The 27,746-nt window shown below is 33.9% G+C and overlaps 1 protein-coding gene and 1 long non-coding RNA gene across 2 annotated transcripts; one reads left to right on the top strand and one right to left on the bottom strand.

Moving 5' to 3' along the window:
- Positions 1-1,533: 1,533 nt before the first annotated feature.
- LOC123711119 (NADPH oxidase 5) lies at positions 1,534-27,074 on the bottom strand. Its single transcript, XM_045663536.1, has 20 exons — positions 26,725-27,074; positions 10,777-10,871; positions 10,494-10,605; positions 10,186-10,283; positions 9,745-9,865; positions 9,453-9,603; positions 8,936-9,146; positions 7,289-7,512; positions 6,906-7,094; positions 6,415-6,608; positions 6,033-6,169; positions 5,522-5,706; positions 5,076-5,175; positions 4,758-4,909; positions 4,516-4,633; positions 4,012-4,199; positions 3,594-3,715; positions 2,668-2,874; positions 2,176-2,376; positions 1,534-1,928 (listed from the first exon to the last, which is right to left on the bottom strand). Exons 1-20 carry the CDS (start codon positions 27,004-27,006, stop codon positions 1,731-1,733), a joined length of 3,285 nt encoding a protein of 1,094 aa, XP_045519492.1. The 5' UTR covers positions 27,007-27,074; the 3' UTR covers positions 1,534-1,730.
- On the top strand, positions 8,208-9,169 carry LOC123711120. The gene is made up of 2 exons (XR_006753906.1): positions 8,208-8,465; positions 8,956-9,169. It is a non-coding gene; the product is annotated as an uncharacterized LOC123711120 (long non-coding RNA).
- Positions 27,075-27,746: the final 672 nt, after the last annotated feature.

Here is a 27,746-nt window from a genome sequence, read left to right as displayed (position 1 = left end):
CGTTAAAACCCTTGCATTACCTTAAAAATATAAATTGTCACGCAAGGGTATATACAGTTCGGTATATATCATTATAATATAAAGATTTTTTGTATGTTATTTCTTATTCCTTTATTTTATATTTTTGTCTTTTATTAGGTAACTGCTCAATATCCAGTAATTCGGTTTTACTTAATATACGATAACGAAAGCATTGTAATCTATGAACGTTAATGTATATTTAGAAGAAACTGTATTTCTCGACACAAGAGTCTTCCGAGCGAGGAATCAGAGCTACAACTTGGCAAGTATCAACATTAAAACAAATAAATTTGTTTTATTTGATACTTTCAATTAACTAAAACATTTAAACATATTCCTGCTGCCATCTTTTATAAAGCAGAGATTTGTTTATGATATGAAAAAGTTCAATAGTTTATATTGTTGATGCTAGATGGCGCAGATATCGACGGTTAATAAAATAATATATAAATAAAAATAACCAAGTAGTTGTATCTTGAAATTCCTTTACATGTCCCGTAGACATACATCCTATTCTTTTATTTTGTTGCTATCTGGTGTTATTTTAAATTTGATGCCTTTGCATAAAAACTCAAATATCACAGAAAATTAAGACGAAAGCATTTTCACTTCTTTAATCAAAATCTATGACAAAGGGTTGTAAATCAATAAGCATCATGATAATAAGCCAACCTAAAAGTTGCAGAAATCAATAACACAAACTTCGGCCGCCAAAATTCGCGACATTGCGGATAACCCTTGACGAGAGGTGAGACCTTGTCGATCAAGGATTTGTCCTTGTCACAAGGCCGTAGCCTCGGATCGAGGCCAACATTGGCTGAGGACGAGGGCACTCGGGAACCTTGGTCCCAAGGTTGGCTATTGGCGGACTTGCGAAGGTCAAAAACGCGTAATTCTTACTGATAATTATAAGCATTACGTATCACATACGTAGTTTTGCTTTGAGTTTCATTTGTCATCGACTATTAATAGTAACGAATTGAACAATTTTAGAGATTAAAGTTGTAACATTGTTAATTCTAATTTAATAAATGAGTGAATACTTGAATGATCTCGCTATAAGTAGTTATATAGCTGGTATAGATAAAAAAATTATCTCCATAAATGTCATTTGTGTAAAACGAAAATTATGGGAGAAGTCACCTACACGTGAAACCTTTAAAGTTGCGGAAGATACGCCAATGGACATTGGATTTGTCTGACAAAAAAGCCGTTATTGTTAAATGTTATACATATTCTAATTTGTAATGTAAAGATTATCCACACAAATTAATAGGCATAATAGAAACATTCTTACTTAATATTTTCTTAAGACATCTGTCAATAAATAATTATAAAATTTATAAGTTACTTTAACAAAAGTTTATACTAATACTTTATTTTAGCGCGTATTATCAAAATATACATTTAAATTTTAAACCTTAATAATGTACACATCACGTTTTATTTTATAAATAAACAAAGCATTATTAATTTCTTTATACAAAAAAAATCTTAAAAATAAACTATTACCTAGTTTACCTAGATTACGAAATGATATGTCAATCAATATATATATTACGTTATTATTAACTTCATTAAAATACTTAATAGTTTATGTATTCTTTGTTATACTTTATGACACTCTCCTATGATTGTTAACCTTTGTGAACTGCTACTAAGGTCAGTTAAAAGTTAAATCAAAAGTAATAAATAATAAAATATGAGATTTAAAAAACTTCTTTTCGGAAATCGAATCCAAACTGATCGCATTTGATCCTCAGCACACGGGCGAGAAGCGGCGGTCCGCAGTAGAAGACTGTAACCTTGCCTTTGCCCTGCTCCTGCAAGCGCTGGAACACTTTGTCCCAGTTGGGCCGACCCGCGTTTGTTCGCGTCTTTAGACCTGTTATTAGGTCACGTTTCTCCTGAAAAGTTGTAAACTAAATAATTATACTGTTCTGACTAAACCTACACATGATGAATAATATGACATTTGTATTCCTATTTTTATATAGATGATTGTGCGGTTGTGTTTTTATAATTAATTAATGTGAATGTACCACTTTCTTTGCAAATAAATGATGTTTAAAACACCAGAGAAAAATTTTGTGAATTTAAAGCATAAAAATGTGAATAATCATCGCTAAACTGTTTGCAGAAAATGACCCTCACCTTCTCATGTAATAGATCCAACGCCAGTTGCAGTCCAACAGCCTTCATGTCACTTCGCTGTAACGCACTGGTTATATACATGTGCATCTCCAGAAACCTCTCGGCGTCACCCGCTTCGGCCTGCTCTATCTCCAGCTGAGACAAAAGGGAGACGAACCACTCGAATGACCGCTGCTCACGATTTATCCAGAAGAAATCAACCTGTAATTGAGAGGTAGCTAAAACATTATAATATTATTACGTATGCTCAAGCGTACAATCAATATTATAAAACTGGTGTTTGGTTTGATTATATAAAAAAGTGAAGTTGTGATTAAAAAAGCTTATTCTATTTGTGTATTTGACCTCCTCAATGGGGCATGTGGCAAACAACTTTGCATATTGTTCTTGTTGAATCCGGGACTTCCACCATTTTCTTTAACCACTAAGCCATTGAGAATATACATACACATAGTGAAGTTACTAAAGCCGCCTAAATTATGAATACAATACCTTTCTAAGAGTCATATCGGTCCTTGGTCTACTGGGCCATGTATGACTACAGTTTGGACAAGTTACTCTCGCGTGCCGGTATTTGTACATGATAGCTTGTAAGATTGATGCGAAAGGCGTCACTCCGATACCAGCTGCTATTAACACGGCGTGTTGAGCTCGGAAGATGTGGGAGGATGCTGCACCATATGGACCGTCTAAGTAAATCTGGAAATGTTATCGACAACAGGTGGTGTTTTAGTAATCATTTATTAAGTTAAATGTGTTATAACTTTAAAATGGAATTAAAGGTAAACCGAGCCTCTTGTGGGCTCTTGCTTAATTTTTTTTTATTCTAAGCAAGTAGGTATAGTATTTTGTGCTTGACGTTAATCGAATTATCGATTACTGGGCGTCAGTTTCACATGCTAATGCGCACTGCAATGTTAATGTCATGATGAATGCGCAAATAGAAATTAAAAGGCGTTGGTAAAAAAATTTTTGCCGGGATATGAAAGCACGGCCTTAGAGTTAATACGTTTAGTTTAGTTTAGTTAAAGTTACTATTTCACAATCACTGTTTTTATGTTAAATTTATATTTGTTTTATTAAAGTTTACTTTTAACTGAAAGGATCATCTGTGTTACATAAAATTAAAAAAAAATATATTAAATTTTAACGCCTGTGAAAAATATATAGCAAAGTTACTAACGCAATGATGAATAATTTTGTTGGATACCATTTCTTGTTTTACGGCCAATCTGAAACTGTGTTCCAGTTTACATGAAATGAGTTTGTACTTTTACCATCTGTTAAAGGTTCAGTTACACATACACTGGTGTACTAATTTGTATTGTATTACACAGTTACTCGTTAATTATTAATAACATTATAATACTCATTTTTTAATCTTAAATAATTAAGTTTATGTAAGAAGTACCGCGCACCTCGAGTGGTTTCCCAGAAGGGTAGTCGTCGCAGCCAGAGTCAGGGCTCTCCTCTTGTATGACTGGAGCTTCCTTTTCTACATCTCGTTCGGGAGAACGGCTCTTTGAGAACCTACGACGAGCTGAAAAAACAAGTTTCAGTCTTGGGAAGAACTTTTGGCACATTGTAGATAATTAAACTATTTACTGTTAGTTTATTTAAAATACGCCCACGAGTAATATTACACATATTTCCTATTATTTACATACACCCACAGAATATAAGTTGTGAGAAGAACTGTGCTCAGAGGTGATCATTAAATACACTTATAATAATAATTTGTCTAAAAAAGGTGCAACTTCGTTGGATCTTAAGTGGACTAAACCAATTTAAATGTCTATTGTTTGTTTATTTGAAAGAAGTTTAGTAGTATCATACCAAGGCTTAGTATGCTCTCGTTAGATCTCCTTCTTTCGTCCGGGGGTCGGCAGGAGATGATGGTGGGTTTGGTCCTCATATAGCGGAAACTGTGCGCCAAGGCCGCGTCCCTGGGGCCTCCCGTGATGCGTCTGCGTGGGACTTCCGCTATGTAGAGCTCTGACCCGTATCTGAGACTCTCCGGGGGACTGAAAATTTGTTTAGCTCGTGAATTGGATCAGGTATTAGTTGTGTAAAGCCTATCCACATCAAGTTTCGCTGTTTTTTTCTCGGTTATTATTTCTATTATGTCGAGTATATCTTCCAAATTACTGTGTTTACATTTTCGTGATTATTATTGTATTTATTCATATTTATGTTATATAACTACTTTTATAAAAAAATCTAATCACTGATACAATTCAAAGACACTTACTAAATTAAAACTTGTATATATATTTTTTGTTTCTTAAATTATATCTGTGTCTATCACGGTTTCTCATTGATTAAATAAATATGACTCACAAATTGGGTTTCGGTTTCTTCTTCATATTGTTGAAGACGTCCGGCATCGAATGGGACTTCTCCAGCAGCTTCAAGGGTGACAGGAATTTTGGGCGCGTGTTCTGAATAGGAGATAGTGCTGGAAGTGAGACGACAACATTAATATCTCGGAGTCATCATGTTCAAGCATAAAAATTGAAAAAAATATTTTAACTTGAAGGGTATTTAGTCTTCTTTTTACTAATTATTTCTGAAATTATTACCTTTAAAAGTATTGCTCTCGTCAGCACAAAAGGCGGTATTGTCAAATGCAAGAGGAGAAAAGTCCACCGAGTGAGGTTTGCCAGCTCCGGAACCTTTGCGTCTGCTCATTGCGCTCTTACAGCTTTCTCCGGAATGTGTTCGGTTCACTGCTCTGAAAAAGTTTTAACCATATGATTAAACCTACAAGTCTCATGTCCGGCTGTACTCCGAGAGATTTTCTAATTTATCGGCAAAGTATCACCGTTTTTCTATTATAATGCTGATTTCATACAGTTACTAATTAGCTCGGCGATATGAAAAATATATTGATAACCAACTGATGTGTATTCGCGTGTAAACGTTGTTGTTCCATCTCAAAGTACTCGTACAGTCTGTTGGTCCATTGACCCACTCCGCGGATGTGAAGCCAGATGTAGTCTGAAATAAACGAGGATATAAGTACTACATTTAATTAGTTGTTTAATTATCAAACACTTTTGTCTTCCTTGCATCTATTAAGCTGGACTTCTACTATTTGATAATAAATAAAGTTTTCCTAAGAATCCATACAATTCTTTGAAAGTGACAAGCGATCATACCTGTGTGTGTACTACCACCTATTATATTAGACCTTTTTGGATTGGAAAGTACAAATACTGGATATTTTAATTTAGCAGTCAAATTTCTTCTTCCTAAATATGGCGATCGCATAGTCAGTCTAAAGTTCTATTTAGATATATCAAACAAATGAACATGTCTATCAATTTGTTTCTGTTGTGTACACCTTCTTGATCTGGTGCACTGCTGATGGTGAAGGGATGCCACTCATAGCTCGCGATGTCCGGGATGTTGACGAAGACGTAGTCTCCGGCGTGGAAGTGAAATAGCGAGGGCCTCTTCACCACGAGGTGTGTCACGCGGGACGGGAGCAAGATCCCGCTCGCTATGTAGCTCTTGCCTCGTTCTGACCTACATATTTATATAAAAACAGTGGTGACAGTTGAATTATGAACATAAAAACTGTAAACACAGAATATTAAACAACAAAAACAATAATAACTTTATTTTTTATAAATATAACTACTATTTACAGTAATGCATGTAACAGAAAAAAATACACAAAAGCAAAACATGACAAAAATTAAACAGCTAATATTTTAAGTAGTGTAGATTACGATTACATGTCTTGATATAATCTTAGTTATTCAATTTGTAAGGCTTTTAAATTTAAATCTTGAGACCAAGGCCCATAGAGTGAGATAGCTAGCAAAACGAGAAGTTAAAAATAAAATTACCTCATCCAAGTTAGTCTTAGTACTCTCTCTAAGATATAGATGGTGCCAGGTGCTATGAACCACTTCCAAAAGTTGGGGGCGTGGAACAATAACAACACCCAGAAGGGAATGTACAGCAGATGGGTGAAATAAAAGATCTGAAATATTAAGATAGTCTCATAATTTCTTAATAAATATTTCAATGTTAGTACAATTACTGTGTGTCAATTTGCCCAACCATTTATTATGCTTAAAATTTCAAACTCTTACTACTTGTCCACATAACTAACAATTCAAGTGCTTTTAGTGAACTGTGTAATTAAATTGATGGATATTTAAAGTACAAGACCTTTGAACCTTACTGAACTGAATCAGAAATAGAAATCATAATATTAGAAACGACCTCAAAACATCCCCCACGACGCACGGCAGGCCTGCTGCAGGTGGCGAGTATAAACAGCGTGAAGCACAAGGTGAGACCGGTTGGATTTGCACAGCCACCGACTAAGCCAAAAAGTCCTGGCTTTGTGGATCCGATCCATTCCCATAAGGTGTAGTTATTCGCGTTAAGTACTGGGTCATTTACTACGATTACACCTGTAAGACACACATACTATATATATATATATTCTTAAATTTTAATGGAAAAATACGTACGTACAACAAAGAAAGCTTGAACCGAAATTAAACAAGTAAATTTACTGAATTATGCCTTATAAAAATTTAAAGCACCAACAAAGATGAAGAATAAAAAGTCACTAGCTAGTAAAATTATAAGCATTAAAATTAATAATATTATGACAAGAATAATTATCAATTATTAAGTCTCAATTCAAATTTTCCAAATTTTAACATTCAGTTTATATTGAAGAACGGAAACCAATGACAACTTACTAAAGTTACACAAATGCATTATGGTGTGAATGACACTATACACAAGAATTAGTACTCCAGTCAATTTGTGTAAATAAATATGATGATCAAGTGGAAGTAAGGAACCGATGCCACGAGTTCTAAGAGCCGTGATGCAACAACGCAGCATTAATACTAGCACCCAGCTACATGTGAAGTTCAGGCATTGACCTGGAAGAAAACGAGAAGTGTCGTTTCATCAAGTTAAGGTCTTTCAGAGATGTGTAACGAATGCGTTGCTCGAATATTTTTGCAGGCGCAAACTATTACCTAAAGCTGTGTTCAAAATCTTTACAAGTCTCATATATATTTATTTATATTTAAAAAAATATTAAGAAATAGCAAACATAATAAACATCACTTACCACAAGCTCTAGCTAAAATGACAAACACATTAGAATGCCAATACTCGACGATTCGAGCCACAAATAAGGCCAAGTTGAGCACGAAGAACATGAGCAGGTACATCACGAACACGTGGTTATTCTTGAAGTAGGGGAAAGACATCTGGTAGGGCTTTAGGGAGGAGAGACGAGTAAGGAGGGTGGACGAGGGCTTAGGAGAGGGAGGAACCAACCAGCGGTCAATGCTGTAACAAATATACCAGGAGTAATAATAACTAACATAATTAAACATAAATCTTATAGTAAGAAGACCCAATATTTGTAAGGATGCCATGTAAGTTTTTTAAACGCTATTTCAATTCATTTCCTAGAAAGTTTAAAGATCTGCAACTAATATAATTAAGGAGGTACTGTACTATAACTAGTCTAGCCATAAAGACTGTTACATAAAACTTTTTTTTTCAACTTTTTAATTATTTTTAAGTTGGAACACGTATGAATGACGCAACGTGAAATGACGCAACATCAACAGAAATTATTTCTGTTGATGTTGCGTCATTTCACATATTTTTCCGTTCTCATTATCAAATAACAATATGGAATAGGGTAAAATAGGATTGCAGTGATCGCCTTGCACAAAGTGACGTAAGCTTGGTATCAGCCGTATGTTTGTATATCGTACTATCAACAGTTAGAACAAGACTTCGTCTAACAAAGACCAGAAAAGATCAATCTTTACAATTAAAGAGAGTGGATACATCAAAACGCTTTCCGTCCCGAAACACAAGTATCCGAATATAACGAAATATCCTCTTTAACGATGAAAATTTTTTCACGATTAATTGTATACCCTCAGTTCTAAAGAAGCAGCTCAAGTGGTCGGAAAGGTACTACGTGGTCAGTGATGGTTTGGTAGGGCGTGTTTTATCAAGGAGTCACAAAACACAACATTTTTGTGAAAAGGAGTGAAAACTTCAGCTAAAGTGTATCATATTCAGTCTTGGATCATGTTATGAAAGCTCTTAAGCTCTTCTTACTTTACTAAAAATATACCGTGGACTTTTCAGCAGTATTCTGCAGCTGATCACAAGTCACGAACTACCCAAGCCTGGCATGAAACCAACGTTCCGGACTTTATAAGAGCTAAAGACTGGCCCTCATCTAGCATAGGCCTCAACCCCTTAGACGTCAAATTATGGTCAGTTTTAGATGATATGGCTGCTATGCGATACGGCGACATTGAGTCTTTTAAAAAATCTTTGTAGCAAGCAATGACGAAATGTCCCTTGGAAACAGTGCGTAAATCTATAGATTCGTAGCCAAACAGATTAAAGGCCTAAAGGATTAAAAGCTATGTATTATTATTAAACACTTATAATTATTTACATAATTCTAAATTCTATTTTTTCCCATTTAGTGAAAAAGTGTTTTTCTTAATGTGTAAAAGCTATTTTAATAAAATACAATACTAGATTAAAGGCCTGTAAAAAAGCCAAAGGTGGCCATTCGAATAGATTAGTTTTTGCTGAGAATTTAATATATATATTTATAAATTTTAATATTATTACATTACTTCATTAAAAAAATGCAAATTCATTTGACACAGAACTTCTGGCTAGACTAGGTATATACTAAAACAAATTATGCTGTATTTCTTATATTGTTCACCTAATTGAAAGATTTTCCAGCAACCCTCCATGCTTACTGAGCTGGTCTTTCAAGGCCTCATACGTGATAGCTCCTCTGCCTTCAAGGTCAGCATCGCAAAACATGGCCTCCGTCAGCTCACAGAGTTGTTCCTCGCTGAAGTGCATCCCGTTTTCATGCATACAAGCTCTCATCACTTCTTGCAGCTCATTTTGTTGGATAAGACCGTCGCCTGATATTAAACATTCATTTATATTATTTGTTTCATTACCTACCTAGTGTCGTTTCTCAACAATAACTAGTTATCAAAAAACATTAATTTAATACAAACTTATCCTAATGATATTTATTTAATGACTTGTCTAAATTAACTACATACAATCATAACATAGAAGTTCGATGCTTAACGTTTGATATATAAACAATAAAATAACGCAAACTGTTTATAAAAAAGTAAAAATACAAAATGTTAATTCGATAAATACTGAACTTCGAAATGGTACATAACTTAAATTGTACATATTGTTTAAAAACTTACCGTCAACATCGTAAACCTTGAACAGAAATCGTATCTTGTCTTCGGGGGTCTGACGGCCGAAGCGATGAACAGCAGCTATGAACTCTTGCAACGAAATAGCCCCTGAGTTGTCCTCATCGAATATTTGAAACACTCGCTTTGTGAAGAAAGACTGCAAATCAGAAAGACCAAGTACGTGAGACTCATCTTCAATCACAAGTCCAATATGTTGCTTAGTAATAAAAAAGAAAGAAATACACGTAATATAAAACTCACGAATACTTTGGCTTCAACGAAATGCATACAAACTTACATTCTTGGAGACGAATATTTTCTGAAAATGTTCACTGGTGATCTCCCGTTGGTCTCCTACAGTCTCACGAAAGAGCTGCTCAAGCCGATCGACGCTGGATTGATCAATCCCCGCCCGAGGCCTGCAAAAATATTTCAATAAGGAACATTATATAAATTTCAACACGCAAGCTTTTAATCACACAAGGTGGTGAAATATTAAAAACACAAGTTAATGAATATTTTATATGTAGTTATCATTTTATTATACTAGATGATAGTTCTTAGAAAGATTAAAAAAAATTAAGAATAAAATAAGTTAATATAAATAAATAAATTGGTCAAGGTATGGTTTGCAAAAGCACCGAGTATTTATAATATGTATATAGCCTCATATTCGACAATATTAAGCTGTATTTTTTTAATTATAATAATTATCAACATATATTGCAGGTGCATTCACCTTGAAGTGCTGACAGCGGAAAGGAAGTCCATTATCTCGTCGGCTGTTACCGACCCGTCACCATCCGAGTCCACCGCGACTAGGAGCTTTTTAGTGACCTAAACAAGTCGTTACACTGTATATTACTACTGAATATCATATCATCTTTTGTTTCTTAGTTCTGTCGCTGTCCACACGTGCTGTGACATTCGTAATGTAATAAATAACTTTTATTTTAATTATTAAAATCGGTCAGCAGATTTGGTAACAATTTAAAATAGGCGGAATATTCTTTAGAATATAAATAACATAAAAAATTGACATTTTACCACTTTATTCTTTAGTATGAGTTGAAAGGAGTCTGTTGATACCACCCCCTCACCACACAGCACATAGGCTACGCTCTCAACCTGCTCCACAAAATCTAGCTGCTTCTCTTCTCTGAAAAAAAATAGACGATAGTAAGACTTAGCTCTCGAAACCTCCATAACCCAAGATATCTCTCAACGAACTACTAATGAGATTTTTATTCACCTTTACTACTTACTTAAATTTCACAATAACTAGTTAAAATAGGCACGTACTTGTTATCTTTAATAAAAACGTACTTACGTTAACCTCTCCTTGAGAAACTCAATCCAGTCCTCTTGGATCAGGTACTCTTTACCTTCAACATCAAACAATCGAAATATTTTGTCCAAGAAGCCCTGGAAAATCAAACTTTAATTATTAAATTGTAACGAATTTTAAAATATTATATTTTGTATAAATCCTATAAATTATTGAAAATTTTCAGATTGCAAGATAATTATATATTACATCATAACCACTATAACTACTGACAACTACTAAACGCTGATGAACAGCACATTTATATATTGCACAAGTACTATAGTTACTAAAAGTTTCACATCTACCTTCAATTAGTTCATTTTAAAATTATTCTACATCAAGCAACTACACCTTCAAAATACCCGGCATCTTAAGCCGGTTCTGTAATTTCTACAGCCACTATGAAGCTTTGTTAAAAGCAGTGAGCTGTCACAGTGACAATTGACATGCGAGTGAGAATTATTATTTCTTCGACTTATGAGGCAGCTTATAAATTATTTATCGTAATATTTTCATGTGAAATATATAAGTTTGCAGGAAAACCTCTTAGATTACATTTATAGGTACGAGTTGGTGTTTTTGTTGCATTGAATAGCTTAAAATATATTTAACGTTTATTATACCAGCGTTATTTGTTTTTCGCCATAGGTTCTCAGGCATAGTTCAAAACGCAACAATTTGTGATTATGACCTTTATAAAGGTCGAGTAAATTCATTTATATTATTTCATAATATAACTACGTAAAGGAATCAATTTAGTGGCCAAGTCGTGACGCGTCAAGGTGTGAAGTGTCACGATCTGGTTATCAGATGACAGATGTGTACTTGTACGAGTTACTAATACCTAGCGCTTTGAAGTCTACAGATGTCAATTCAAATTTTATGTAATTACAAATTCTAATTCAAATTCATTTATTCATTTAGGTAACACAATCCTACGTTTATGAAAGTCAATAAAGAAAACATTTCGTACAAACTAGAGACAATATACGTTTACTCTGATTATGTTTAAGTTACTAACGTCCGGAATTCATATGGATTGAGTCTAGCATTAGTGTTTAAGACGAAACTACGTGAGCGTTACTATTTACCCCTACAGCCGGCATCTAGAGATTGGATATCCAGCGCAGAGCTTTTTACTCACCTTTTTTTATAGAATGGGGAAAACTGGCAGGAAGGTCACCTGCTATTAAGTAATACTGCCGCTCTTTGCCAGCCTTTTAAGAATTTTACGCTCTTTTCTCGAAGCATCAGTTCGCGCTAAATCGGTGTCAATCAAAGAAGAATGACAATTGTCGATTTGACTTTGACATACGAATCGGAAATGGTAGGTGGTGTCCCGGCGTAATGGCGCAAGGGAGTTAAATTTGGCTAATCTTTCCAATATGGACCGTCGATTTAAATGCCCCTGCTTTTTTGGAGATAGTACTCAGTAAAAGAAAGAGTTTTGCAAAGTTTTAGGTTGCACAAACTTACGGTTCATGAGATACATTTTTTTAAAACTTTTCATACAAATAGGTAAAGGTAAATAACACGCCATTACAAAATAAATTTGACAAATAATTGATGTCAAACGTCAATCACTTAGTGTAGGGTTCCGATTATTTTGAAAGTATTGATACTACTCAGGTATCGACAATAAACTTTCTAATGGACCATCGATTTAAATGCCACATATTTTTTTGAAGAATTTTGATAAATCATTTGGATGCATAAGAAGAACTACTAACTGCGATTAAATATGTATATAATATATAATACATTCATTTCATTGTTTGTAACTTTTTGTATTATCTAATTCTTACTACAATTAAGCGTTTACTTACTAATTTAATATCCAAAAAGTACCCAAAACCGAATCAGAGCACCCCACTATCCACGTGGTCTTGTCTGCCCTACCCCTAGAGTGTATAAAAAATCTCGGAGGCGTGCAGAAAGAGCAGCCCTCACCCGCTGTAACGGGTTCAAATTCCGAAAAGGTGTTCTATCTTTGTGGTCAAATAACAGGGAAGGCCCTTACTGTGATCGCCGGCATAAACCCAACGGCAAATAATTATAATTTAATTTATTCTACCTTAAGTGACAAATATCAAGAATTTGTTACATTTATTTTTGGCACTTAAAAAATTAGACAACGAAACAATTATTTCATTTGAGAATTCCCTTAGAAATGAAAAAATACTCTGTTATACGCAATTAATTATTTTTTTAAGGGAACAGTGTAAAGTTTTGGAACGAACAAATTCTACTATGATAAAACCGGCTAATAATAAATATTCCAAAAGCGTAAAATCTTTTGTAACTTCTAATTCTGTTCAAACTAATTCAAAATGATCTTGTATGATGATTGATGAAATGATTATGTAATAGTAAAGTGACACAGTTGATCAGATTTTTTAAAATTAAATGCAAAAGAACTTAGACGAACCTAATAACATTCACACGCCGATTTCTCTATGTTCAGTGCAGAATGAAGCGAATACTTTGACATCACAACCGTCAACGGGTTTACTTGGTACTGCCCGCGTACTACTTTTGATACGCGTGGTAACCCGCATATTTTGCGTTGTCTTATAGACAACGGCTCTTAAAATCATTTCATAACATTGCGTGTTGTACAAAGTTACTATTAAATTACAATACGTTTTCCGAACCTATGTATGAACGGGTTGGTGGTGGATGGTGGATGTTCGAATGAAATAATAGGGAAAACTAATATAGCTATATCCTCTCGTTTTGACAAAAATATTAAATATTCCATTAATTATTTAATCGTGAAACGTATTACTGATTATTTACCCACTCCTAAGGTTGATAGATCGAAGTTGGAATATATGTTTATTGTACCGCTCGCCGATGATATATTTCATGAACCCGGTCAGGTTGATATGCTGAAACTACTCAAGCAGGGTCGTATCCAGGGACCGCCTGGTATGCCTGATGCTGTTCAAACAACATTTGGTTTTATTTTAATGGGTGAAGTGCCTATTTTATCTTCAAAGTTGAATGTAAAAGGTTCGTCGGCTTTATGCGCTTACTCGGGTATCCTTTTAGAAAATATTTTGCGGAAATTCTGGGAGCTTGAGGAGCCGTCATCTAAGTCTTCCGCTTTCCTTAGTGAGGAAGAAGAAGAGTGTGAACGCATATATAACACTACAACGTATCGTGATTCGTCAGGTCGATATGTTGTCGCACTCACATTCTAGAACAGCCCTCTTAATTTGGGTTCATCGATGGACATAGCTAAAAGGCTGTTTATGTTACTCGAACGTAAATAACAGTCATCGCCTACTTATCGTGAGGCATATGACAAAATATTTATTGAATATCTGGAAAAGGATTATATTTCACCTGCAGTAGATCGGTGCGACAATATAGGATACGTTATTCCACATCACGGCATAATTCGTGAGTCATCTATAAGCACCAAAGTCACATATCAATTAATGATATTTTACATGTCGGTCCCAATTTGCAGCCTGACTTATTTGCAGTTCTACTTCGGTTTAGAACGTTCCCTATCGCATTTTCCGCTGACGTTAAACAGATAATAAAACTCAGCTGCTGCTCATAATAATCCCACAAAATTCCAATCCAAGGTATTAAAACAACTCCTCTGAACACTCTCCATGGTAAGTGCGGTAGAAGATGCAGAGGAACTCCACATCTCTATGCAACGCCAAGGGATCAAGCTGCTCGGAGAGGTATTGGTCGTCGACGATACTTTACATTACTTTACTTTTTTCTTTACCTTGCATACCCAACACTGCCAAGAGATATGACGATGGGATTATTACCCTCTGAAAATCTAAAATGTGAGTAAGAAGCCTTTTTATTGGCAAATTATCTTAAGTGCATAAAAGGCGGCAGAGCTAGCAAGAGTTTTGTAGTTAAAGGAAGAAAGTGATTGAATCGCCTAAGATTAAAAGTAGTATACATTTTACGGCTGACTTCTTTAACGCAAAAAATTCAAAATAGGGTTTGATCTAGAAACACTCCCGGGACTCTTATGTTTTTAGTGAAACTACATCACAGATTCAAATAGTAAGGATTTTTTTTTACATCACAACAATTTCGATGATTAGAGGTTGATTACGTAGTTTTAACTAAAAATGTGTTGTGTGTAAAATTAATATTTTAGATGAAATACGATGTAGTTTTCCTATGTAGAATGTTGAATTTTCATTGTTTTGTTTTAATTACTGTTGTGTTATACCTATTTCAGTAATAAGAAATACAATATATTTTTCACAACCGTTCATTCAGTACGAGAAGTCGCAGACGTTAAATAGTTTTATATAAAGTTAATTAGCTTTAATCCGACCTCAGATATGTAGATCAATGCTACGGAGTGACGTACACTGATTTATTGACACGTATAACATGTAAATATATGTTAGCGCTTACGATCAATTAAAATAATTACTCGTAAGAGGAAATGCCAATACGTATGGCCGATTTTAAGAGAGATCTTTATTAGAGAAACTTATATAATATTTAGTTTTATTATGTATGTATTTGATTTCATTATATGAGTTAAATAAACAAAAACTTAGTCGGAATGGTTCGGATATTTTCTTCATAAAAAACTCTTAAACAGTTATTACAGTTACAGTTACAGTTACAGTTATTACATGAAGTTATTAGTATATTTATTTAATTTCTGTTACCCTTACAACTTCAAATTATTTTGAGACCTTTCCTATACAAGAATGATCGAATTATCAAAGTTATTCCACGTCAAAACACATCACACCTGCAGCCACCGCAGTCGAGTAAATGTATCAAAAGATAAAATCAAGATACCCTATTAAATATATATCAATGTCATCTGAACATCGTAATCGAAGTACTGGCTTTAATGCTTATTTCGTGACGAGGAGATTAAGATCGTACGTCTGTCACAGAACACACAGCGTACACGAGCGACCAATAAATCGCAAACAACATGTGTCCTATTAAGACCTAACTTTCAAATATATCCTGTCATTACCATTTTATGTTTAACAGAGAGCTTAATCTAATTATTAAAATAATAAATAGTTATTATTAATTATTATTGATCTATAATTAATAGTTTTTATTAATTATTATTGATTATTAATTATGATTGATATTGGCTTTTTATGTATCAAAACAGAAAGAAAGTAAGTCTCTCGTCTGCACTAGGCTAAATAATTTGAGAGCTGTCGCGCCATTCGACGACACATTGTCTTCCAACAGGTTTATGTGTTAAATACTTTATTAATATACGATTTCTTGATTTAATTAATTATGTTGCCCTTTGCGCGTATATTTGACTTCAACTTTTTATCGCCATAGGCCATATGTCCTACTGAGTCGGATACAGGTAACTTGTCTTTCGACACTTTGTTACCAACGGAACCTGACTTTTTTAGAACGTAGACTTTAGACTAAGTTAAAGCCCAGGTATAAGTTATTTTCATGAATAAATTGTTGAACGATTCTTCATGATATTCACTAACGAAATGAATTCTTTTAGTTCAATATTTTTCTTTGAACATTTCGAATGTGTACGACTGTCATAAATGGAAGTATTAGCTTCTCCTCGCGACCCTTTTAGGTTCTAATGAGGCACCGAATGCTTACCGTATGTCGGTAAAGTAATTTCATACCGCATTTGGTATATTATTGAATTTTAAGTTTTAATAGTATTTATGTCTACATCGGTGTCACCATCGGTATTGCCTGATTAGCTTTGAGTGTTGCCATTTCATGTTACTCATGCAAGAAATGTCTTTATAAATCAGCAAAGCGCATAAAATAATACGCATTGTAGCTCTTTCAGCGTTTCTCTTGTCTGCTTACAAATCTAGCAGTCTGGTAGGTAATTTTATTCTCAAACTACGAGATTGTGGATTGGTGGTTAACTTGCCTTCTAACGTCAACGTTCAGTGGAGATAAAACATAATTTATTATTTAACATTGCCCTAAACATGTTTTGTTAAAGAGGTTTTAACATTTTGGCTTACATAATATTACGATTAATTGAATCTACAATTAATCAAAGTAAATTTAATTGTTAATAAATGCGAAGGTAGCACCTTAGCGATAAATAACAAACAAAGGCCTGCTTAGCAATTACAGTAAGCTAAGAATAATCGATTCTAACGACAGGTCATTTCGTATGATCGATTGTCTATTCGACCGTTTATATCAATCATCGCGCAACGAAAGGCTTGCTGTGGCTTGACTTGTTGTGGCCAAACTGGTCTTACTATTCAAAATTTGATGGTTCATCTTGGCACCCTAGGCCCTGCTCACCTGACTTATTTTAAAATGTACCCTGGTCACCGTCTATGAATGTGATAAATTCCAAAAGTTTTCGACAAATTTCCGTTTAGGTGTATATTTATTTACTTTATGTAAAATCACCAACGAACAGAGATATTTATTTATTTGTAAAAAAAAGTTTACGTATGTCTGGATAATAAATTATATAATACTCCTAATACCTACTATACTTGGTACAATGAAACTGATATTAAGATGTTTGCTGATCAATGCTTGTTGCAACATCCAGTTTTCATCACAATGCGTTGTGGGAAGACCAATCGTACAAGTACATCGGAACGAGATCCGAGCGACAGGTGACGTGGGTGTTGGCGTTGCTACACATTAAATCATAATCACAAATGTAACTATATTTCTTGGCTTTCAATAAGATTTTTCTCTCAGTCAATAATAATAAATGAATATTAATAAACATTTTTCCTTCATTTAACTTACAAAATGTATCAACAACCGTAGCTTTGATGAATCTCGATTAGTTAAATAAAAAAAATCGGTTTTCAAATTTATGATGAAGACAGTAAAAGTTTATAAAGTTTGAGCCTAAAAAGCAGCACTAAAAAACAAAAGCCTTTAGGTCTGGACCTCAGATTTTTGTATCTGTTTCGTGATTTTTTTTTAATAGGCCTGACTTTTTGATAAGGCTAGATAGAAAGTTTTTGATAGAAAGTGTTTGTTTGTTTAGTCCATTTGCGCTTTTAATTGCACAGCCGGGGCTCGAACTTCCGAATGAGAGTCGCACAATGAAGCCTATGCCAACACCACTTAGATAAAATAAAGCGTACCCTAATGTCCAACAGAAAATCATCGTTTTCAAATTGTAGTAGACATTGTGCAGATCATAGATCATTATCTCGGTAACCGGCCGCGAGTTTCCATAAAAAGTATAAAAATGAAATCATACGTCAATTGAATTACGGAAAGCTAGTGTCAAGGGTCTATTCACATCTCGCCTAACGTTCCACTGCATAACCTAAATATGAAGGAATTTATATATTTTTAAACTAACAACGTGTTGATGTATGACTGTTTTATTTGATCGTAAATTAATCAATTTATAATAAAATACATTTTGATACTCAAAATAATGCTTTTGATAAACTTTTTACTTATTTCATCAGTGTGGCAATTCAGTAAGAAAATGTTGCAGCGTTAAGAATATTTTGGGAACTATGGCTTTAGGGCTATGACTTTGAAGCCAAATTGACGGAACGGTCGACGTTAGGTACACCAAACATTTGGAATCATTTTCAATCCCCTCTAAACCCCAAAACGTATTTACCAAAAACGAATCATATTCTTGATTATGTACGGATAAGATTTCTGTTGATTATTAATGTATGAATATATTAAATAGTCTTCGTTAGTTCCACATTACCAATTATTGTTTTATTTTAATGAACCCTACATCTTTACCTTACTGTTTTACAAACAAAAGGCACTTTAATTATTTTATATAAAGGTTAATTAGAGTTACAGTTAGATGTGTCAGTGCCTTTAGCTTATGAATAAAAACCTGCAAACATGTTGGAGTGAACTGAGCTCGTTACCGCTGTTCATTAGGGGATAATTGGAATTTATCATATAAATATGTCCTATACGCCTCAACTTAGAACATTTTAACGTCCATTGGGTACAGAATAAGGTAATCTCCTATTAGTACTTATTTAATTAATTTTTGTACTTACTGACATATTGTTAAAGATAAGAAAGTTGCCAATAGTTACTGTTTTATTCCATGTTTAAGCCACAGGCATAGGAGAGTGGCACCTATTGTATATTAACTTACTTTTGACATTGTTTAAACTATTTTTATCTTGTTATTTGTGTCTTAATTTCAACTGGCGCAACTGTTTAGATTAGTCTGTGTCCCCCACAGCCTCATATAAATCTGTCAAGCCCATGCCGAGCAATATTGATTAGCAGCCATTATAATTGCCAATTCTGGATGTTTCATTTGTGTTTATGTTCCAAAATTGTTAGCACAGGTTTAATGAACATGCAATGTATATTTTAGTATGTTTGTATGTGAAAATAGACCGTTTTTATACTTCTTCTTCAGGCGCTTCTTTACTATAAAAGGTTGGCTGTTAACAACTTGAATTTCCACGTATCTTGCGCTGGTCTAAACATTGACGACGGATTCGATGGATGTGATGCCGGTCCACTTCCGTACGATCCGCAACCACGACTTCTTCCTTCTTCCAGCCTGTCTCTTGCCTTGAATTTCACCCATCATTATAAGCTGCAACAAGTCATATCGATAATGACGTAAAACGTATCCAAGATGCGACTTTCCGTATTTTAGTTGGTTCAGTTGTGGTAAAGAAAGGGATACATCTCCGATTCAAATATCTTCGGACTCAAAAACTGTAAACAAAAAAGAGGGGCCCGACCAAAAGCAGCAGATGAGGTGTTTAAGAGACCAGATCACGATTTTATTTTATTGTCGGAGTTCCGGGATTTTAGATTTGAAGTTCTGAAGCAATTGGATGACCAAGCAAAGACACTTAAGAATATGCAGGAAGTATGTCTATTCTCACAAATGGAGTTGGAGGAACTGAAAATAAATAACTCGAGCTTCAAGAAAAAAGGGCGCAGAACATAGCAGTATCACATGATGAGCGTGAATATACCTGTGCCTGTGGTGATTCGCAGAATGTTGATATAAATACAAAACAAAAAGAGGATAAGTTAGCATACGCCGAAGTTATTTGTAATAATAACCAAAAAAGGGTAGTAAACCGACGTCGGTAAGCGAAGCTGCTGGTGATTTAGATGGTGTGACAGTTAGTAACCAAACCATGACAAAGGCTAGTCAGATTCCCAGGGCTTCGTTCGTCTATCCATTAATGTACCCAACATTATTTGTCTTAGGGATGGTAGGGTACAATAAATTGGAAACCACAAAATAAAATATGAATCTGCTGGGGTCGAGTTAAAGGACCTCCTGAATAACAATATTTTGCAGCTGATGATCCCATCTATCCCATCCCTTGCGTTTGATCCACGACTTTGTAGCCATCCTGTACATTGCTGTAATAGTAGATAACGGAGTACATGTCGATTTGATACTAACTAGAACATAGTACTTTTTTAGTTTAGGAAAAGAAATCCGGACCATTTCGATTTGAATACTACGTAATATACTTTTTTTTCTATACTACTCGTGTGTATATATATATATAAGAACCGATTGAACAATAATTCACCTAATTGCTTTAATAACGCAATGCAGTTTCGTTCATTTTTCGTCAGCACATTGAAAAGATAATTATTTAATATCGTGTGTAAAAATAGTGTCAAAATATTACTGTAAGGTCGACAAGTGACGGGCACTCACGATGTGAGGGACTCCACACATTCGCTTCGTAAATACGAGAATTTTATTACCAACCCGACTATCCGACATTGTGACGAAAATAAAATTAATTTTAACCTTGAACCCTTTAAAACTTTAAATTTAAATTTTAAACATAGAAGATGTTATGGTTCGCCTTCTTGTACTCGCGTTTCGTGCGGTGAGAGAAATTCCCGTTCTTGCAAAGCGGCTTTGCGCCGTAAGCGTGAATGCTTTAAGGCCTGTACAGAAGCGGTGATTCTACGATGCGACTATCGGCGAACGTAAAAAAACACGTAATTCAGCCTCCAGGCCAAGCGGGAAATCGCTCAGGAAAAGTCAGAGTACATTGCCAGATTTGGCGAGAAATTGGCCCACCCCACTCCCTTCAGGGACTCGAGCGTTCTGGTCTCTTGAAAAAGCTGTCCAAGGGAAATTCTATCAGCCATCCATTCCACCACTGCACAGGGAGGATCACTCGATGGCCCACACGGCGAAGGAGAAGGCTGACCTGTTGGGCTGTGTCTTCGCGCCCAACTCGACTCTGGATGACCAAGAGAGGTCACCACCTTCTATTTCGCGGTGTGATTCATCGATGCCGGAAATAATATTCTGGCAGCGTACTGTCCGCAAAGCACTTTCTTCCTTGAACATTCATAGGCCGAGCGGTCCTGATCCCCCCAGTTGTGTGGCGTACTAAAAACGACGTACTACTTTTGCGTAAAAAACTCCCCTTGTTTGAAGACACTACAACAAAAATAATTACATAATTAAGTACGGTTTAATTGGGATTTCAATGTGCATATAATTAAATACATAGAAAGATCTTTGGTGATATTGTGAATGTCTGTTGTGTCCCAAACAGAAAGTGGATCTATTAAATATGTTGATAACATTGAAGTTGATATGATCTCAGTCTACAGCAACATTTGGCGGGCCTTTTGAAGGCTTAAATCAACGACTGATTGGATTGCTTGAAGTAATTAATAAATTAGATATTTCTAATCAATGTTATGCGAAATTAAAATTGCATAATTAACTCAATAGAGATATACTGTATAAAGTAACTTTTTTAACAAGAAACTTTTTGTAATGGACAAAGTTCAACGCGCTCACTGTTACTTTAATTAATTAAAAGTGCAATTGAACCCCATGCCCAGTCTCTACTACAATGTGACCAAAAACAAGGAGGAGAGTCTCTTATACATGAGCTGTTTATTATTTACCGCCCGTAGCGATTAGAAATGATTGAATCATTACAGGATTATCGAACTATATAGAGAGGAAACAGTAATGCAAAAATAATTGCTTGTTAATCATTTGATTTTAAAAAATTAAGCGACAAAGTAAATGCTCTTTTTCGTTCATTTATACCTTATATTATTCTAGTGTAAAATAAAAGAAACCCCGAGAAGAAAAACAGTATTCTCACGAAGGACAGGATATGTATGGTTAATGTGTCTGGACTCTTGTCACACCTTACCCTATTCATACATTCCATGTTCAGAGCATTAAAACAGTCGTTGGTACTTTTCTTTAATATTGCTATTTCCTATCTTTTAAACTAGTTTTCTCGGGAGAAGATTTTCAATTCATCAGATTCATAAGATATGTTTCTTCCCCGTTATCTGGTATACGTCTGAAAATCGAGTTTGTTTTAGAAAATCTTTAGGCCTTTTATTTTACTTGTATAAATAGTCTTTACATGAGTGTACATTGTATTACACATATGACTATATTTTGATTCTCAATTGAATGATATACTCAGGAGATATTTTTAAAATATTACAGAAATGCAAAAGAGAGGTTTTTTTTATAGTGACTGCATTTTATTTCAAAAGGCACACGTTTAATGAAGTCATTCTGGTGATGAAGACTAATTATAGATGGTTCACTTTCGTAAAGGAATGAATTACTAGTATTATTATTATTTTGTTTTAAAAAAGAGATATTTTAAGCCATAGACAATTTTTCGATCCAACTCATTAAAAGCGAGTATGAATTGTGCAAGCTTCAAAGTTTTGTTTAACTCTTTCTAGAGAAATTAACAAGTGATCCGAATAATATAATTCCTGTCAGAGGTGCCAGATACATAATCCCAATAATTAATTGGTTATCCTTAATAGAGACATGATACCATTAATCATATCCTTGTATGTCCATGCCATCTTGTATCCTAATTAAAAAGTGATTAACATAATTAGCATACTATGTTAATTGTATCAAGTATGGTACTGACCGTAACGGAGTTTTTATGTTACAGCTAAAGAGAAAACTGTGTTGCAAACTAGAATTACTACGACTCGCAGGAATTCTTTTGAAAAATTGATTTGTTAAATGGTCCTTTTTCCTACGACTGTGAGCTTTTTTATTAAATTAAAGGCACCAAGGTCGAGGTATGTAGTCAGCGCTTAATAATTATTGTTTAAACATACGTTCCAAAGGCCACCGAACCGTTCCTTGTTGTACACCATATCTATATCATTGTATTTGCAAAAACTATATTCCTCGGATGATTCCGACCGGTGACATTCTTGTACGGCAGTACAAGAATTTAAAATAACTCTATGACACTGTGGTAGCAGTCAAGGAGATAAGAAATGTTTCTACAACACAAGTTTTTAGTTCGTGTTTTCATTGAAATACCTTTCATTGAGCCGCGGGAAGGAGCCTTATTTATTCACTTTGTCGCCATAGCGATATGATAATCATTACTTGGACGGACAAAGAAATGGATTGCTCTAAAATAATATATTGCTTTAAAATGTAAATAATGCATTTTAGTATCCTGTCACTCACGTCTTCTAAGTTTTACGCTATTGTTTCATTTTTGTAAGCATCTTGTTGATCCAAAAACCCTACACTACCATTGCATTACTGATTAGGGTTTTTTTTATATAAAGTCAATAAAATGACATTGCATTAATTGTCTTGTCTAAGAAATACAATTGGAACACTAAGATTTTTCTATGTATCGAGTATTACTAGGTAATCAATAAATGCTCTAAATACACTTTATAAACACTACAGATTTAATGTTTAAAATCCACCTTTAAACAGATATTTGACTAATAATTAGAGCTTATTAATTAAAAAACATTACAACTAATGGCATGCCTTATACGTGTGAAATCGTCCAACGAGAAATAAAAACACACAGCTCTAATTATGTGACCATAAGTTAGTACTAAGTTCTAGCATTTTTTCCGTTCACAAATGTTGTAATGTTAATACTTATAGCATTATGGTGTACATCATTGATTGAAAAGGCCTTCCTTGAATAACATACTGGGTCGAGACATTTTTACCAAATCTCAAATAAAATGTCTTTACTTTACAAATATTTATTAATACGTTGCGGTATGGCTGCTGGACAGACCGATATTCAATATCATAAGTGACAATGACTGTATCAGTTTGAAAATCAATAAATTTAAAGACAAAATACAGCTCCTGTATTGAAGTTGTTCATAAATGATTTATGCGTCCATTGATGTTCTGAAGTAGGCCGGAGTGATCGGCATCTCAATGCACCAATACATGAATGATAGATTAATTTTTTGAATAAAATGTATCTTAATATTGTTTTACGGTTTTGCTTCGTCATTTATCTTATTTTAGTTAAGCCCCAGACTTAGTCTACGTAATATGCGGTAACAATTGCAATTTATTTGTATAAATATTTCGGAAAAAACGGAGCACTTAGAATGTGTAGCATCGGAATATGCTCTTCTCGTTACATTTGCTATGCTTTCTCAACAAGCAGACGACTAAGTTAAATAGCGATATTTTTTATGGAATTTCAATGGTAACGTTGAATCTCTTTATGAAACTAAGTAGTTATGTACGTATATATAATATATATGTCTACAGTTAAGTAAATAAGTTTTTGATTAAACGCAAGTCTTCGTTGACTCGCTGTCAGTTCTTTTCTGAATATTACTGTTAAAATAGAAACATTTGTCATTTTAAATAAAGTATTAGACAAATGGAAAGATTTTCAGTGACATAGAATACGTGTAGGTATAATGTCGATCCGTTGTCACACAAGTAGGTCAAGATTGGCCGCCATCATTGGTCCGTGTGTGGCCAATCCTACTGCTCTAGTTGTATCCATTAAATTACTTTCAAATACTTGCATTGAATCAAAGCTTAAATTTCAATTCTTTTCCACTTCACAGATTCATAGACTCAACTGAGCCTGAACAACTGAATTGTTAAAGTCCCACGCACACACCTTCCTTCCGGTCTCTTACCATTTATCAAAAATGGTCTTCTCTCCAGTAAAAGCATCACTAGCCTTTTACTCTAACATTACTTATTCTAAAATCCTTGGTGTTCTTATGGTCGAATTGTTTGTACCGTCATTTTTTTACAGATGGTGAATTCATTATTTTTTCGGAATTTGAAACATAGTATTGAATAAATAACCAGCTACCTACTGAAGTATTTCCGAACGAAATTGACTTCGTCCTTCAAAAAAAGAACGTACCAATTCTTAAAAGGCCGCCAACGCACATACGAGTCTTGTGGCTATGTACATAAGTGTCCATGAGTAGTAGATATCTCTTAACATAAGATCAACCTCCTGCTAGTTTGTTACATAAGAAAAATGATAGGACATATGATCAAAAAGGTAATATTTCTGATAATTAAGCGTCTGCATTTTGAGCATAGATACCGTAAAACCTATTCGGATGTTTTTTTGTAGAATATTTAAAAAAACTTGTTCGTCTTACTTTCTGCACTAAGATCTCGCAATAGGTATACCATTGATTTATTGTTACAGAATCCATCGATCAGGAGTTATCAATAAATCATTGCTATCATACATCAGTGTGCTTAATGTTAACCATTTTAGCACATTTCACTTTTTTATTAAAACACGTTGATCAATTATCTCTAACACCTATTCGGACGTGGACTTTTTATCATATTATTATTGAAGAAGCAATATTTTTAAATGTCTATTGTATACGGCAGGCCAATTTTGATGGCTATTCAAAAATTTTATAAAATTATTTGTAATTTGAATTTCAGTGTTTCGTTTTAGGCATTTCCTCCTCAAACCTTTTTTCTTAAGTGACCAATTCAGTTTCATAACATACCCTGAACCCCCGCTCTTAAGAATTTTAGAAAGGCTAAGATGGGGCATCGTACAAAAATGTTTGGGGAACACTGGTGTAGACCATATAGTTTTACTATTTTGTCATATGCTATTTCAACTATGAACAAATATTTATTCACTATCTTTTTCAATTGACTTTAATCACCTGGATATATATCTCTCATAGAAATACAAGCAGTTTTAGCTGAACCGGACTCATGTTCCCGCCGCAGTTTTACCAGTCGAGACAAATGTCTCTCAAGAATATCTCTTTATAATATAATTGTCCAAAATTTTCAAAATTCACTTCTTAATAATATTAGTAAAGTTGTGACATATAGTAACCAAAAAAAATATCCAAATCTTGAATAGTTTAAATCGATGTCATAATTTACCAAAGAATCTTATAGAATCGAATAAAACAGGTTTTTATTTAAACTCACGTCCGGTTTGATGTCGTGCTATTTTTGGTTAATAATTTTCCAGAATGTCATTATTGCGAAGCTTGTCATTTTTTAGTATCAACTTATATAAAGTCTTCATTATGGAAATTCTTCTAAAGTGATATGTAGTGAAGGTAAAAGTTCAATAATGTTGCTTGTTCTTTAATATAATTTACAGGTATTATGTAATATCAGTTTTGGGAATATGACAAATTAATTTATTGTTTATATTCTGCTTAACATATCAACTGTGAACCTGTGCTTAAGCTATACAACAACTTAGCAGGGGTAAGAGTTAGCAACAGTTGAAATTTTTAAGTGACATGACAACCTAGTTTAGTTTGCGTTAAATAAAACTGAAATTAAAGTATTTATACATGTTGTTTTGTGTGATTTTTTCAATTTGAGGTCTTTTATCTATATCTATTACGGTAGCTTTTTACATACGAAAGTAGTCCGTAAGGAGGTCATGTAAACTTCGATGTTGACTCGATATTACCACAAATATTCATAAAATTACACTTTGTTTACTTTAACGTAATCATATTTTTATGAACTTCGTTACATTTAATGTAATTGAGATAAAATTGTACCTTAATTTAATGATTATTTTTAACAATAAAATAAAGGTACTAGTTATTGCATTTACTCAAGTGGCAGGACGGGTTGAATAACCAGAATTGGTATCGAAGAAACAAATAGAGCCAAGAAAAATGTTAGAAGCTTGCTATAACCAAAAACCTTACCTCATCTTGAAATATTCTATGAAGAGCATCCTTATTGTACTTTTGTTCGTTCAGTTTTAGTTGAGCCGAACACTGTCTCAACAGAGACACTCTCGCTTTCTCTTTTGCGCTCTCCTCCTCCATGAAAGATTTCCGGTGTCCAGTTCTTGGGACTCCCAACAAGTCCGTTGAAACATTCTGTATCCTGTCATGATTTATCTCTAAACTATCTATTGTTCTCGTCACAAATGTATCACTTTTTCCACTATTGATTGTTTCAAACGAAGCGTCATCCGTAGGCATTTTATTATACACTTAAATACTGTTTCATTATTTCACAAATTTTTGTTTGTGTCTAACATTCAAATTAAATTAAACTAAACGCAGTCGGGTCACTAATCGATCACGATTCATGTCAGTTTGATGAGATTAATCTTAATATTATGCGCATTATAAAGATTACATCAACTTATTCATACATGAAATAGCTATGGCATATTTATATATACCTAAGTACTAATAAGTACCATCCCTAAAAGTATTTTAGCTGTAAATTTATGCCTATTTAATCAAATTATTATATTATACATGTGGAATATTCCGTAGGCAGTTCTTGTGTGTTCTGTATGAAAAACCGTTTGAGATTTACGCACTTTACCTAATAAATCTCTTAGGCAGTTATAACTTCCTCACTAATACCTTCTTCTTAACTACTCCAATTCAAAGATAATGAGTAAATAAATATATTAAGAATAGAATGTATGGCTTGAACGTTTTCGCAAAATAATAATATTAAGTTTTCTAAAAGAAATATCGTTGCGTAATTTTTATAAACATTAAAATAAAAATAAGTAAATAATTTAAACTATTGCTACATAAATTGAATTCATTGATAATATTTTATGAAAACGGACACGTACATAAAAGAAAGATAATCTGTGACAATTACGAAATAATATTTTATTTTAGTTCAAATATTGTTTATGAGTTTTCACAGACTATAAAATTTGTAGAATGACTATACTATAATTTATACCTATGTA

This window comes from Pieris brassicae, chromosome 6, assembly GCF_905147105.1.
Source record: "Pieris brassicae chromosome 6, ilPieBrab1.1, whole genome shotgun sequence".
NCBI classification, from domain to species: Eukaryota; Metazoa; Arthropoda; class Insecta; order Lepidoptera; family Pieridae; genus Pieris; species Pieris brassicae.
The sequence above is the reverse complement of the archived record's forward strand: the minus strand, read 5'-3'. Positions and strand labels throughout refer to the sequence as shown.

Excerpts from the sequence above, each read along its gene's own strand:
- LOC123711119 (XM_045663536.1), bottom strand. The coding sequence starts at position 27,006 with ATGCCTACGGATGACGCTTCGTTTGAAACAATCAATAGTGGAAAAAGT. Across the intron at positions 10,284-10,493 it reads TCATACTAAAGAATAAAGTG|GTCACTAAAAAGCTCCTAGT; the intron begins GTAAAATGTCAA and ends CGACTTGTTTAG. Across the intron at positions 9,147-9,452 it reads CAAGGTTTACGATGTTGACG|GCGACGGTCTTATCCAACAA; the intron begins GTAAGTTTTTAA and ends GTTTAATATCAG.